Here is a 13841-nt window from a genome sequence, read left to right as displayed (position 1 = left end):
TCAAGGAGGGCTGCCAACTTTTCCAAACTAACAGCTGGTTGCAAATATTAAACTTTTGTTGTATAGCAAAAGTACGCGAAATTCATTGTAAAATTTAAATAGATGATCAAATAACCGATACGATAATGGAATCAGCGCAGGCAATAGCGCCGGCTGAGATGGAAAATCCGCCCAGCGTGGAAAATGGTGATTCTGGCCGGGATTCTAACCACATAGATGAGAAAACAATTGGAGACGTGGATATGAAAGCGGATTCCATTGAACAGCAGCTGGAAGAAAGCGATGTGAAAACTGAGTCCTATGAAGATCAGGTTGCTGACCAGGATGAGGGCAAAATAGAGCAGGATCTCAAGGCAGCCGTACTGGAGCAAGTGCCCATCGAAGAGGAAGAACTAAGTCTGCGATTCAAGGATCTGCAGGCCCAGGAAAAGGTGAAGGAACTGCAGCAAACCTCGTCGCAACCTCCGCAGAAGGACATTCTGTCCCATGTCCACTGCTTGGCCCAGCTTGAGGAGCAGCGGCGCAACTACGAGCAGCAGTTGGAGCAACTGCGTACGTCCAATGTCCAGAAGGACAACATGATCACCCTCATTCAGCGGGAGAACGCCATTCTGGGCAAGGAGAAGCAGGCCTGCCGCAAGGAAATGGAAATGGCCAACAAGGAGAAGGAAGCCACCGTCATTAAGTTCGCCATGAAGGAAAAGCTACTTATCGACGCCAAGAAGGAGAAGGAGGCGGTGGAGAAGCAGCTGGCCGAGGCCAAAAAGGAAGTAAAGAATGTGTCCACCAGATTCCTGGCTGTGAGCGAAGAAAAGTCCCGCATGACGTACATCATCGATGAAAAGGTGTGTAGGAATACTTTGCTGCTTCTATAATTCAACGAAAGATTGACTATCAAATAATTGCTTAATTGGCAATAAAACTAATTCCTCTATGAGTTATACAAGCTCCAGTTCCAAAATTTTGCAGATAACCAATCTCTTATCATAACATTTATCTTTTCCTTATCAGTGCAATGAAGTCAGAAAATATCAAAGGGAGTGCGAAAAGTACAAAACTGAAATGGGTCACTTGGAGTCCAAGCTCAAGTATCACATAAACAAACTGAACATTGAAACAGAAGCCAAAGCGGTAAGTAACCATTAGCTAAGCTTATATTTGATCTTCACTGAACTTGATTCCCATTTCAGGTTGTAGAACGAAAACTGGAAGAGGAAAAGAATGCGCCCAATAAACTAGAGGAAAAGGCAAATGGTTCGTTTATTTTTTCAATGATATATGTTTAACTGGCCTTACCATTCCCTTTTTTATACACAGAGAAACTTAAAATGGAATTTGAAGCCAACACAATACTCTTGAAACACGAGATTACCAGCAAGACTGAGGCTCTGGATAAGCTCACCAAAGAGCAGCAAAAACTAAGCGAAGCCAACAAAGAACTGCAGAACCAGCTTCAGGAGATCACCACGGAGGTAAATCGAGTGTTGAAATATTCAATTTCATTTTGAACTGTTCTAAATTTCTTTTTTGCAGCATAACCAGCTCACAGAGGAGTTTAATCGTTTGCGAGAGCTGCACAATTCCGTAGAAGGTTCGTACAGTGATGAGCTACTTAACTCCGCTAAACTCAGGGGGCAATTGGAGGAACTGCAGCTACTGCGTACTCAGAACACAATGTAAGTTTCAGGAAATGTATACATTAGAGGCAGGATAAATCCAAACAATAATCCCATTTATGTTTAAATGATAATTTTCTTTGTAGAAACGAAGAAAAACTGATGGATCAACAGAAACGAGTACAGAAACTGGAGGCTTTGGTCCAAGACAACGAATCGGAGCTGGAGCAACTGAAAGTTAAGAAGCAGGAGCTACTCACTATTAACAAGGAGATGAGTGAACTAATTGTGCAGCTGCAGAATGATATTTGCCTGGCGGAAGCAAAGGTAAGTACAAGTAAAAATAAACCAAAAAATGTACATGCCCCGGGTGAGGCTCGAACTCACGACCTTAAGATTATGAGACTTACGCGCTGCCAACTGCGCCACCGAGGCCTTGAATGGCTAACAATTCTAAGCAGTCGAGATAAATGCCGGTATCAGATGCATCCTAAACCATACCATGTTCGAGGATCTGATGTTATTTCCTTTATTTTGGCAGGCCCAGGGACTTGATGCCGAGAACAAGTTACTGAAGCAGGAAAAGCTCACCTACGACACCAAGTACAATCAACTGGAGCAGCAACTGAGTTTGGAGGCATCCGAGAAAAACGAGGAGCGACTGCTGCTGGCCAAGCATTTGTCCGAAAAGACGAAGATGTACGAACTGACCAAGCAGAAGCTGGAGGATGTTCAGGGTGACTTTGAGGCTACCCAGCACAAGCATGCCACCGTGCTGAAAGAGCTCCACCGCGAGCTAAACAAGTACAAAAGAGGAATTACGGAACCGAAGACACCAATCAGTTACTGCAGTAACTGTCAGCAGGCAATCAATGGCTATCCAACGGAGAATCCTCAACAAAGGAGTCATAGTCGCTCCAGTAGCCACGGCAGCATGCACAGCGGCAGTCGGCGGGCCAGCGAGTCCTCCGAATCGGAAACGGTGGCCAGTAGTGCCACCACCGTGCAACAGCCGCCACAGCAGCAAGATCTCCAGGCGGTACCGTCCAAAAAAGTCCTCGTGGAGCGAATACTGCGACTGCAGCAGGCCACGGCCCGCCAAACCGAACGCATCGAGTTTCTGGAGAACCACACGGCCGCTCTGGTGGCCGAGGTGCAGAAGAAATCCAAGGTGGTGCAGCACTACATGCTCAGGGATCAGACTGCCGGCGCATTAACCACATCGCGCAGCGATCAGAACAAAAGCGAGTTGGTCAAGTACGGAAATGGGATCATGGCAGCCATCTATGGCGGATCCTCGAAGGCGGGAGGCGAGAATAAGGCCATGTCCCTCGAACTTTCTCTGGAGATTAACAAGAAACTGCAAGCTGTGCTCGAGGATACGCTCTTGAAGAATATAACGCTGAAAGAGAACCTCGATGTGCTGGGACTCGAAGTGGACAATCTCACGAGGAAATTGCGCACCCTGGAGGGCAGTTGCAAGTAAATGCCAGTCTTCTTATTCCATAGTATTCCATTCCAGAGTCTAACCCGCGTGTAGATAGTGTACAAATCAAATGTTCGTATGTTTAAGTGTATAATAGATGTATTTAATATTTCAACAACGTCCCCAGGCTTATAATAATCCTTCGTAAAGCTTGGCGCTCACGGGTTTCGGCTGGCCCACACCAAGGGCGAAGCTAACTGTTGGCTTTTCACCATCCTTGGCTAATCTGGCCATTTTGTTGTCGGTCAGTTTGTAGTGGACCTTCATCTGGGGATTGGGGTTGCCCGTTTCCTCCGACACTAGTTCGCGGAGCAGAGGCGGAAGGTCAATCTTTGTGGGCAGAACCACTGGTTCAACCTTCTTCTTGTTGTTCAGGTACTTTGCTTCCTGATCCTGTGGCACCAGTTCGTAGTCTGCCTTATAGCTGGTGCTGTAGATTTCCACAGGCTTTGGCTGCGTTACGCCGCGCCACGTTTTCTCCACAGTGACCCGCACCTTGCGGATCTCGCCGGGCTGCTCGTCCACGGATTGCACCTTCAGAATCCGCATGTAGCAGGGCTCCGGATATCGCTGGAACATGTTACGTATGAGCAGGCGGCCCACTCCCCAATTGGGCAGGTCCGAGACCAGCTCCCACAGCGTGTTGCCGCGAAAGTCTGTGGTGCGGCCGATGTACTTGATCACTTTTTGGGCCATTTTACTGGGTTATTTCACTATTTTAATTAAATTTTTGTTGCAAGTTATAAAAACAGTGAGTTTGCCAGTCACCGGGAAGGTCAAACAGCTGTGCCGGCTGCTCTAACATGGCTGTTGAAACTTAACAGAGGGCTGTTATAATGAGTAATTTTTGTGTGTTGGCAATGCTGCGCGGTAATTTTAAAACCAGCTTTCTTTTTAATTATAATAAATAATTATTTAACTTGCTAAATTATAAAAGAAAACACGCCCACAAATTTGAAATTTACTAGAACGAATAAACGTTTCAAGATGTTTAAATCATGTCCTTGTCTCCCAGAAACCAGTTTTCTTGAGCAGTATAACATTTTTGAAACCATTTTATTTTTCAGAGATTTAAAGATCAACTAATATCTAAGGAATAATTAAATAATCTTTATACATCTTTAAGTGCTGATAACTCACAGCCGCATGAGTCTGACTTGAATTAATTCATTATATTTACATAAATATGACTTTCAACTAAGTTTAGTATATAAAATCTAGTGATAGTTAATCCCACACTAATATGGAGTTCGAATATGTTCGGATAGCTCCTCTCCTCCGCCAGTGTGTCCCACTTCTCCGCCACTGGTGTCCAGGTGCTCATCGTAGGACTCCTCCTCGCCACCCAACTCCTGACCATCGTGCCCGTGGGCCGATGGATTCGTGCTCTCATGCAATCCGATCGTGGCATGCTGGGCCGCCTTGGATGCATTCACCTGAGCCGCAGCTGCGGAATTGGCCGCCTTAAGGGCGGACTCCTTGGTGGCCGCATAGTCTACGCGCGCCTGGTGCAACTGCTCCTCGACCTGCTCTAATCGGTTCTTGGACTGACCCACCATCTGGGATTGGGAGGCCAGTTGATTGTTGACCTCCGTGGAGGTTTGTTCAGCCTGTTCGGCCACGGATTTGGCATTATTTACCGCAGCTGTGAGCACGGATATGTGATGATGCGCCGCTTGGGCCGTTTGCTGTGCCAATCTGGCTGAGACCTTGGCCGCCTTCAGTTGCTCCAGCTCGCGGGACAGTGATCTCTGGGCTTCGGCTGCCTGCTGCTCCAACTCCTGGAGAACAACCTGCTTGCCCACTAGAGCCGCTTGCGCAGTGGCCGCCGCCTGGGATGCTGCTTGCGCCAGGGTATTCTGGGCTATATAGGCCGCTTGCTTGGCAGCTGCATGCTGGTTGGTCACTGCACTGTGGGCCTGATCCGCCGAGCCCTGGGCAATGGAACGCAGGCCGCTGCCAATACTATAACCACCGGATCCCTTGCTGGAAACTGAGGAACCACCTCCCGATGTGGTGTAGTAGCTTTTGGGGCTATGTTGTGGCTTCTCTGGCTCGGGAGGCTCCACTGCCGGCAGATGGGGTTCAAAGTATCCACCTTGGTGGATTGGTGGCGGTTGCTGCGGTCGGTAGTGATAGCCATTCCTCTTGTGCAGGCGACCCAAGACGTCGGACAAAAGGAGCACTAAAGGTATTTGGATATAAAACAAGATTTAAGGAGGATTTTTAACCAAATAGTGTAAAAATGTACAACTTTGTTACTTATGATTAAAGTTTCAGATATCCTGGTAATTTTTGAAAATCTTTTTAATGAATATCATTATATTTGGATATAAGAATTTTAACTATCACTTATCACTTTTCATCAGCTTGAATGCATATTTATTATATCTTGTTCTTAACGGATCACTATTATTTTTCACTTCCTTATAAAAGGGTATTCCCCGGCTTACCCAAGACAAGCTGGGCGAGAAGAAAACGTAATCCTTGGCCGTACATCTCGCTAGCGCTGCTGGAACTGCATTGAACTTCAAATTGAATGGAAGTGTACAATTTATAAGTCTTTCAGAGCCGCCAGCCGAGCATAAAGTTTTTCAAGTTGCGGAAAGTCGGTTGCGGTTTTTAAATTTAACTGATCGCGGGCATGTTATGATTTTCCATCTCCAAGCTATTTGAATAGCTCTGGAGAGCTGGGTCCACACACATGGCACCTTTACACCCATTTCCATCCATTCCCTCCCATCGAGGAAGTTTGAAGCGACCGCCTTTGGGCCAAAGATTCGGTGGCGTTTTTTAATGGTTCGTTGGCACGCTTGTTTGCACCAAACGGACAGTGTAAAGTGGTCGGTCTGCTCGGGTTTGTTAATGTTTTAAATTTAATTTGCATTTTATGTGCTGCACTACTTTGTAATTGAACTTTAAGTGGCGCTTTTGACGGGATTCAAGGTGCATCGGTGCAGGGAAAGCCATTTGAGGGATTACGCTTTCTTTCAGATTAACTAGCCCACGAAATTTGGCAATTTACGAACGGGGAATTTTTCAATCAAAATTTTAATATTTTTCTTAATTGGAAAATTATATAATGCTAATATACCGAAGGAGGCGCCACCGTTATAGGTAGTGTATAGTATAAAGAAAGAAAATTATTATAAATAATTCCAAAAAAAAGCTATCTAAAAATACTACGTACTTTAATCACATATGTAATAGAGTTTTGAAAGTAAAAACATGGATAATAAAAGTTAACGCGAAATTATCACAATTATTTCTGTGTATTGGTTTTAACAGTTTTAGAAACAATATCAAGCTAAAATATTATAAACATATTTTAAGCGATGCATACTACAAATTCTGATTCTCAATACTTTTTGAAAATTTTTTTTTAGACCAGTTTCCATATGTGTCCATTTGATGACCCTTTAAATACGAACTAACTTATTGTATATTAGTATTTTCCCACCCAAGTAAAATATTGAGTAACATATTTTTTTATATAAATTATTATTTTTTATTTAAATACATAATTATTTATTACAAATACATAAATAAATAAGTTATGACAAACACTATTTTACAAGACAAAATCGGAACTCGGTGTACAAGATTCGCGTTACAATTAATATCAACAAATGGTGACGGTACGTCTTCAATTGAGCAACAACTGTGGGTAGCTAATGAGTGGGTCAACAAGTGAAGTGAAGGGAAGTGAATAATATACATAACAAAATATAACAGGTATTCAAGGAGACATCCGTAATAACTAAGAGTGATAAATACGATGACGAATGCCACTATCGAAACGATTCGGGAGTTGAAGTACGAGAGAGTGTTGAAAGATGGCTTCGGTCAGAAGTGGAAAACGAACTCGTCGGAGGAGGTGTCAGCCGGAATGGATCCGGTGATATTTGCATGGTAGCCAGTCACCTCCTCCTTGTCAGCCAGTTGATCCGTTAATCATTGATAGCTCTGGGTGATCTGTTGGATCCAGGGCAGATAAGCGGAGACCTTAACGTAGACGCCGGGAACGTTCACCTGGCCGCATCCAATGCCCCAGGACACCACTCCGACCACGTGCATGGCTCCATTCCGGTCGCACACCAATGGGCCACCGCCATCACCCTTGCAGGCATCCTTGCCCTCCTCTCCGCCGGCGCAAACGAATCCGGGATTCAGTTTGTAGCTATAGCCCAGACGAGTGTTCCTCAGTTGGGACTCGCACTGCTGGTGCGACAGGATTGGTACATCCACCTCCTTCAGAATGTTCTGGTACTTTCCGTGCTCGCCGAAGGCGTCTTTGCCCCATCCAGTCGTCCAGCAACGAGCTCCAGTGAAATCGGAATACTTGTCGGGCAGACAGGCGGGACTAATGTGCGGATTCTTGGTGAAGTCAACGGGTTGGTCCAGTTTCAGAACGGCTAGATCATTGTCCAGAGTGCCGGCATAGTACTCGGGATGGATGTGCACGGAGACCACATCGCGTTCTATGTAGGGGAAGAACTCCACATCGTGGTTGACATCCCATTCGCCCAGACGCACACGAAGATCGAAGCCATTTTGACTGGATAGGAAGAAGCAAGTGGTTAGTCCTCTGGTGAAATATTCTTTTTTGACTCTGGAACTTACGATTTAATGCAATGGGCAGCGGAGATGATGTGCTGGGCATCGATGAGGGTGCCACCGCAGGCGTAGATCGACTCCTTGGGATCCTTCTTCAGAATGGCCACATGCCAGGGATACTCGCCGAACTCACTGTCTCCATCAACGTAGACGGGATTCTTGATGCGACCGGTGATTCCAGCGGCGTTCCTCACTCCACAACGACCGAATTGCTGGGGAGGAGCCTGGGGACGCAGTGGACGACGGCAGCAGACCTCGTTGATGCGGCAGGTCTTCTCTACGGGTCGGTTTCCATAATAGGCACGCTGGAAAATATCAAGGAAGGCGATCGCAATTAGATAAATGTTGGAGAAATGGTTACAATCTTATCTTGATTTGAACTTTACTATCTTAAAAACTTTGAATGCCATAGAACTTTCTCCAATTTCCAATTTTATCAATAAACAAATAAGAATATTTATAAGGTGTTCCTTATAAATAAACCTTAAAAAGTTATACAAAATAGTTCGATAATTTTGGACTGGACTTCTCATGCAATTTTTGAACTTTGTTGTTATGGACTTTAATACTCTATTGACCCTTTTAAATGCACTTTAATGCTTTAGCCACACATGGTTACCTGCTCCTCAGGAGCTGCTCCCGCCCACACACCATCCTCAACGCTCCTGCGCCTGCGATCCCGGGGGAAAGTGATCCGATCACTGCCAGCTGCCTCACCAGGAGCCGGAGTGGGAATGTTGTAGAGGGGTCCCAGGTTCAACTGTTTGCCACGACGACCGGAATTCGATGGCCTGTCTGTATCAACACCGCTCACATTGGCACTTCGCTCCACATGCTGTGAGTACTCGCCAAAGCCCCCGAAATCAGGACTGGATCCGGGATATATAGAGTTGTAAGAGCTCTCGTAGGGAGACGGTTCGTGGTGGTGATGATACTGAACTGAAGGGCCACTGTGATACTCAAAGATGGGAGTACTTGGGACCATTTCCACACTGAAATGGGGACCCGGGCCAGATCCTCCATAGAAATGCGGATACGAGTGGTGGTCATGGTGATCGTGGTGGTCATGGTGATCGTAATCGTGGTGCTCATAGCCACTATAATGATCGTGATGGTGGTAATGGGTACTATACGCTTCGGTGGGCTTCCGCTTAAAGAAGTCTCCCACTTTCTGAATAAGATTCGCATTTGGGGTGACATGCAGATTGACCAGTGGCTTCACCACCTTCTCGCCATATTCTGTTTTGGCCACCTGCACCGATACCAGAGGATTCACATTCACCAGACCGAGATTCAGACCATTTGGACCCACCGAACCAAAGTACGGGTTTTGAGCGGGTACATGATCACCCAGGATATTCGAGGGATAGCCTCCATACCCGCCGGTGGGATAGGGCAGACCAAAGCTGACACCGTAGGTGGGCAGCACTTTGCGTTGGATCAGCTCGATGGCCTGGAGAGCGGGCAATGCCAATGGAGATCCTCCGAGCGGGGACTGTCTCTATTTGTTGGTAAGGGGAAAACATAAGAACGCTAGAGGTGGAGTTCCATTTCTGATTGCCGGTTGCAGGTTGCATGTTTCGGGTTGCAGGCGTGCGATCACAAAGGTCGTGCTTGGTTAGCTGGTTTAGTTCTGGGATTAGTGACTGGTCTAATCGGAACCGATTTGCACTCTGGTATTTTAGTTGAGCTTGGAGCGTTGAACGATGGGTGCAGTTGTCAGATTGGTTTGATTTGTTGATTGACTGATTGATTTGTTGTTTGATTGGTTGATTGGATGTGTGTGTGTGGGAGGGAGGAGCTTGGCTAGAACTCGATTAGTGGTCCATGTGAACCATGTGTGATTTGGCATTAGTCGGGCACTACTTAAACTAATTGACTTCTATGGACTTACCCCTTGAGCATCGAGTGAGAGATCGCTTGCTTCGTCATCCTTTTGATCAGCCTGGCGGCGGGTGCGTTTCTTGTCATCCTTATCCGCCTTCTCCTCGTCCTTCTTAGCCTCAGCAGTAGTGGTAGCATTGCTGGACAGAGCATCGTCACTCAGAGCCTCAATGTCCTTGCCCAGGTTGCGGGGATCAATGGGCAGAATGAGATCCTCCTTGCGACCAATGCGATCGGCAGCGGGACACTGGGAGATGGGCACACACTGGCAGTCGACGATCTGCTGGCGCGAGGTGTCATAGCCACTCTGGTACTGACCCTGACCCTGGTAACCACCAGAGATGCCATTGTACTGGTTGGATGCTCCACCTTGCAGCTCCTTCTTGTAGTAGTCGGGGTTCTGGCTGTGATAACTGGAGCTGGGCGATCCACTGAATCCTCCAGAGGAGCTGCTGCCAAAGTTTCCTAGTCCTGAGTTGGGCTTGTACAGATCTCCAGAGTTTGGCTTGTACAGATCTCCAGTGGGTTTCTGGGAGATTCCAAAACCGTTCTGCGAAAGAAGTCCACCCTGAGAAGCACCATTAAAGCCAGCATTGAAAGCATTGGACTGGGAGTAACTGGAGCCGGAAGAAGTCTGAATGGAGGGAGTGTATGTGGCAGAGGATTGGGCCAGGGCACTGAAGTCGGTGTTAATGGTCTGGCCAGCTCCGATGGGAATTGGCACACTGGGAACCTTGGCTCCCTCGCCACCTTCAACATGGTGATAATGATGATGCACGTGTTGCTGCAGAGCATCGAGTGGTGCTCCAACCACCACTTTGGTGCTGGAGGATGTGGCCGAGGCGGAGGAAGCTGAAGACTGCTGCGAGTAGAAACCATTGGGAGCAGAGCTGGCACCCTGGATGCCACCCTCGGGATTTTCGTAGTTGTATGGAGGAACTCCATTCGAAGCACCAGTGAAAACGGGTCCAGCACCCAGAGAAGGACCTCCGGTGTAGATGGGTCCTGGTGGCTTGCTGTCGTAGATCAGGGCTCCGGGTGGTGGCTTCGTGTAGGTGATACCGTCGGATGAGCCGTCAATGGCGGATGGTGGAGGATGCTCCAGGTAGCCACCGGGTCCAGATGGCCTGTAAGGTCCAGACATTGGCTTGTATGGTCCCTCATATCCCACCTTCCTGGGAGGTCCAAAGGAGTTCACAGAGCTGGGCGGAGGTCCAAAGGAGTTCAATGAGCTGGGCGGAGGTCCGTAAGATCCAGGAGGTCCACCCATTGGCGGGCGACCACTGAAGTAGCTTGGTGGGGGCATGGGCTTAGCTGGACCATAGGGACCACCGCTGAAACCGGATGGTGGTGGGGGACCCTGGGCATAGATGGTCGAGTAGAAGGGACGCTTCTCCTCCACATCGCAGCTCATCAGTCCCAATCCACACAGCTTATCCCGGATAAGATTGCGGGCCTGCATATCGTTTCCCTGCTGCAGAGCCTGATCGATATTACCATCAGCATAGACGGCATCGTATTCCCCCAGATTACGGCCCTCACGGCGGGAGTTGATCAGCTGCTCGATGACTTCGTCGATCTGGGTGGTGCTGTTGCTCTGGATGGACTCGTGGACCAAGTAACGTCCCTGAATGTCAGCTTGATCGGCGGGCTTGGTATCGACGGATCGGCGACTGGGCATGGCATCCTCCATGGGCGCCCACTCATTGCCCCAGTTTGATTCCTCGGCCAAGGAGGCGGTGGCCAGCAGTACAACTGCCAAAAGGCTAGTTCTTATTCTCATTGTGAAGCCTGGAATGATTAGATAGGAAAACTTTAGGATACCAATTCTGTAATATTTACGGATATATTAATCTACTGATTGATTAACCATCTTTGTCGCCTTTTCTTTTGAGTGGAAAATAAATGAAGAGGTTTAGTCATGATTGGTTATGACATAAGTGGCGAGCTTGACACCATTACCCCAAGTCATTGTGCCAGTTTACATTTCTCCACCTAGCCACCGATCCCCCATACCATCTTTGGCTTAACCAATCCGTAACAAAACCGAATCCGAAGCCCAAACCGGTTAGCATCACGAAATCTTCACCGTGACTCAAACTCTCGTATAAGACTTTTACTTTCGTTGGAGGTCGCAGACCGTCGCACTTAATTGCCTGATTTTGTACGTTACTTTTGCTCGAAATGCGAGTCGGGATGGCGAGGGGCTGGTTGGATCGTTGGCTTCAGGTCCCCCGTAATTTATGAGGTAATTTTCCTACAGAGATTTAGCAAGCCTACGACTGCAATCCCACTGGCTACCATCGCTCAACTTGATCTCTCGCCCTGACAGCCGCTTTCCGCTTCGTGTCTCTTTTATTTGGTAAAATTCACTTTTCTTTTCAGCCTTTTTTTATGGTCGTTTGCATTGCAGTTATGTCACCGGCTCACAGCGAGGGCGGATTTTGTAAAAGATCGGCTACACTTAGCAAAAAATCAATTAGGAATGTAATATTGGTTTAAGGAGTAACTAACAGGATAGCTAGAATTACAATTTTACCACTTGGAATGACGTGCTTAAATAAAAAGCTATTAAAACTCTTAAAGCAAATATTTTAAATGATTATGTAAAGCGATCTGATTCATCTAGAGCATTACACACTACAATTTCTAGTTATATTTTAGTTTTCTTGTGGATTTTTTCAAGTGCCTCCAAAGTATATTTTCCAGTTATGTAAATGTATCTTTGGATTTCTTTAGGCCCGCTTTTTCGGCCGGAAGTTGTGCGCAGCGTTGCATTGCAAATTGCCGGCAACTTTTTCGCTTGGATTTTCTTTGGCGAGAAGTGCTCGTAAGCGATGCTAACTGCCGATTGGTTGGGTTTGGGAAATTTTTTAGGTTTTTCCTTTGTGTTCGCAGTGAAAGTTTCGCTTGTTCGATTGGCTTAATGACGCGGAGGCTCTTGGCCAAGAGTTTTTATTATGTGTATGTAGGTACATTTGCAACAACCATCATTTCATGTGTTGCAGACTCATAGTTCACAACTAATAGCCATTAATTTAAATTAGTTTGCTTTCGGTTCACTTGAGTTCACTGTGGTAATTTCGCTCACTTCACTCACCTTTTTTGTGTCAAGTTTATTAATCCAATTGTGTAGTTATCACTGTTGTTCGGATAATCCTTATGCAATTTGCTGAGTCTCTTATCCTTTCACTTCATTCACTTTCTGCACCGATTGTGCTCTTCGTTGCTCTGCAGATCGTTCACTGATTTCGCTTTCGTTGGCCGCGCACATTTTATACAAAAGCTGCGCATGCGCAGCGTCGACGTCAAGCTCCAACGTTTCGCTGTCTCTGTCTGCATTGATTCCGTCTCCTTCTAGCTTTCATACCGCCTTAGTTTGCGAATCGGTAGCCCAAAACAAAAGATACAAAAGCGGCAACGACGACAATGTTTGGCAACCCCTCTTTCTCGCTGTTAGTGTTGATTTTTGTGGGCAATCATTTTTCGTCTGGGTTTTTTCTCAAATCCCCAATTCTGCCAAACTACTGGAGGTCAGTAAGCGAGGGTCTAGGCGGAAATATCACTATGATAGCTTCATTATCAGTACGAAACCCAGAAACTATCACCACACTCAACACATCATCTTAAACATGACTGCCCGTGTTAAACATCCAAATGGGGCTTTGTTTTTTTTTTACGATTTTACCAAATTTTGAATAACCAAATTTAGCTTCCCGGAAAGGCGTTGCTTGAGAAACCGGGATTATGCAATTCTGCAATTATGAATTGGGTCAGAGAGGAGCAACCGCTGAATAATAAAAACATCGTGAAAAAGGGTAAAATTGGGCATTGCCTCAAACCGGATCTTTTGGCATACATTCATCTTTCCCCACATTTTTTTTACTTCATACCTCTCTTTTCGGTTGCAGTTCAGTTCAAATTGTCTGGTTTTTAACCCATGGTCAATGCAAACGTCATCAGTCGGTCACTCGTTTCATTTTCGGTTTATTTTTCGTTTTATTTTTATTTAACCTAGCTCACTGTGAGTAAAAAGCGCTTGGCGGAATTACCCGAAGTTCATAAAAATTAGAGACATTCCCCCCAAACTTATTCACGATGATCACGTTCGCGTGCCACTACCTTAAATCCCAATCATTATCAGGTTTGCGTTTGTGTTGTGTATGGTCAGTGCTGTCCCGGAGTGAGTCTCATTGTGATTCAGTGGCTCCGGTGGCTTCCACTTGTGTTACTGACCT

The 13841-nt window shown here is 46.4% G+C and overlaps 4 protein-coding genes and 1 non-coding gene across 6 annotated transcripts; 1 reads left to right on the top strand and 4 right to left on the bottom strand.

Moving 5' to 3' along the window:
- Positions 1-3220, top strand: LOC6738310 (coiled-coil domain-containing protein 186). Its single transcript, XM_002085085.4, has 7 exons — positions 1-845; positions 1012-1131; positions 1191-1254; positions 1318-1472; positions 1534-1676; positions 1763-1943; positions 2158-3220. The coding sequence occupies exons 1-7, from the start codon at positions 126-128 to the stop codon at positions 3100-3102; spliced, it is 2328 nt and encodes a 775-aa protein (XP_002085121.2). The 5' UTR covers positions 1-125; the 3' UTR covers positions 3103-3220.
- Positions 1979-2051, bottom strand: Trnam-cau. Its single transcript has one exon. It is a non-coding gene; the product is annotated as a tRNA-Met (tRNA).
- On the bottom strand, positions 3184-3906 carry LOC6738309. Its single transcript, XM_002085084.4, has one exon. The coding sequence runs from the start codon at positions 3796-3798 to the stop codon at positions 3232-3234; it is 567 nt and encodes a 188-aa protein (XP_002085120.1). The 5' UTR covers positions 3799-3906; the 3' UTR covers positions 3184-3231.
- A 255-nt stretch (positions 3907-4161) lies between these two features.
- LOC6738308 (uncharacterized protein CG45076) lies at positions 4162-5666 on the bottom strand. The gene is made up of 2 exons (XM_002085083.3): positions 5556-5666; positions 4162-5287 (listed from the first exon to the last, which is right to left on the bottom strand). The coding sequence occupies exons 1-2, from the start codon at positions 5599-5601 to the stop codon at positions 4341-4343; spliced, it is 993 nt and encodes a 330-aa protein (XP_002085119.1). The 5' UTR covers positions 5602-5666; the 3' UTR covers positions 4162-4340.
- A 975-nt stretch (positions 5667-6641) lies between these two features.
- LOC6738307 lies at positions 6642-12883 on the bottom strand. Of its 2 annotated transcripts, XM_016171583.3 has the most exons (5): positions 12704-12883; positions 9614-11394; positions 8339-9220; positions 7726-8024; positions 6642-7660 (listed from the first exon to the last, which is right to left on the bottom strand). In XM_016171583.3, the coding sequence occupies exons 2-5, from the start codon at positions 11384-11386 to the stop codon at positions 7057-7059; spliced, it is 3558 nt and encodes a 1185-aa protein (XP_016032160.1). In that variant the 5' UTR covers positions 11387-11394; positions 12704-12883; the 3' UTR covers positions 6642-7056. The 2 variants fall into 2 exon arrangements, with proteins under 2 accessions (XP_016032160.1, XP_016032161.1); XM_016171584.3 differs by lacking the exon at positions 8339-9220 and having other exon boundaries at positions 6646-7660.
- Positions 12884-13841: the final 958 nt, after the last annotated feature.

Source organism: Drosophila simulans, chromosome 3L (assembly GCF_016746395.2).
Source record: "Drosophila simulans strain w501 chromosome 3L, Prin_Dsim_3.1, whole genome shotgun sequence".
NCBI lineage: Eukaryota > Metazoa > Arthropoda > Insecta > Diptera > Drosophilidae > Drosophila > Drosophila simulans.
Note: the sequence above shows the minus strand (reverse complement) of the source record. Positions and strands in the feature narration are given on the sequence as shown.

Coding starts and splice junctions, on each gene's coding strand:
- LOC6738310 (XM_002085085.4), top strand. CDS start 126: ATGGAATCAGCGCAGGCAATAGCGCCGGCTGAGATGGAAAATCCGCCC. Junction 846..1,011: donor CGTACATCATCGATGAAAAG/GTGTGTAGGAAT, acceptor TTTCCTTATCAG/TGCAATGAAGTCAGAAAATA. Junction 1,473..1,533: donor TTCAGGAGATCACCACGGAG/GTAAATCGAGTG, acceptor TCTTTTTTGCAG/CATAACCAGCTCACAGAGGA.
- LOC6738309 (XM_002085084.4), bottom strand. CDS start 3,798: ATGGCCCAAAAAGTGATCAAGTACATCGGCCGCACCACAGACTTTCGC.
- LOC6738307 (XM_016171583.3), bottom strand. CDS start 11,386: ATGAGAATAAGAACTAGCCTTTTGGCAGTTGTACTGCTGGCCACCGCC. Junction 8,025..8,338: donor GAGCAGCTCCTGAGGAGCAG/GTAACCATGTGT, acceptor GATATTTTCCAG/CGTGCCTATTATGGAAACCG. Junction 7,661..7,725: donor GCTGCCCATTGCATTAAATC/GTAAGTTCCAGA, acceptor CTTCCTATCCAG/TCAAAATGGCTTCGATCTTC.
- LOC6738308 (XM_002085083.3), bottom strand. CDS start 5,601: ATGTACGGCCAAGGATTACGTTTTCTTCTCGCCCAGCTTGTCTTGG. Junction 5,288..5,555: donor TCTCGCCCAGCTTGTCTTGG/GTAAGCCGGGGA, acceptor AAATACCTTTAG/TGCTCCTTTTGTCCGACGTC.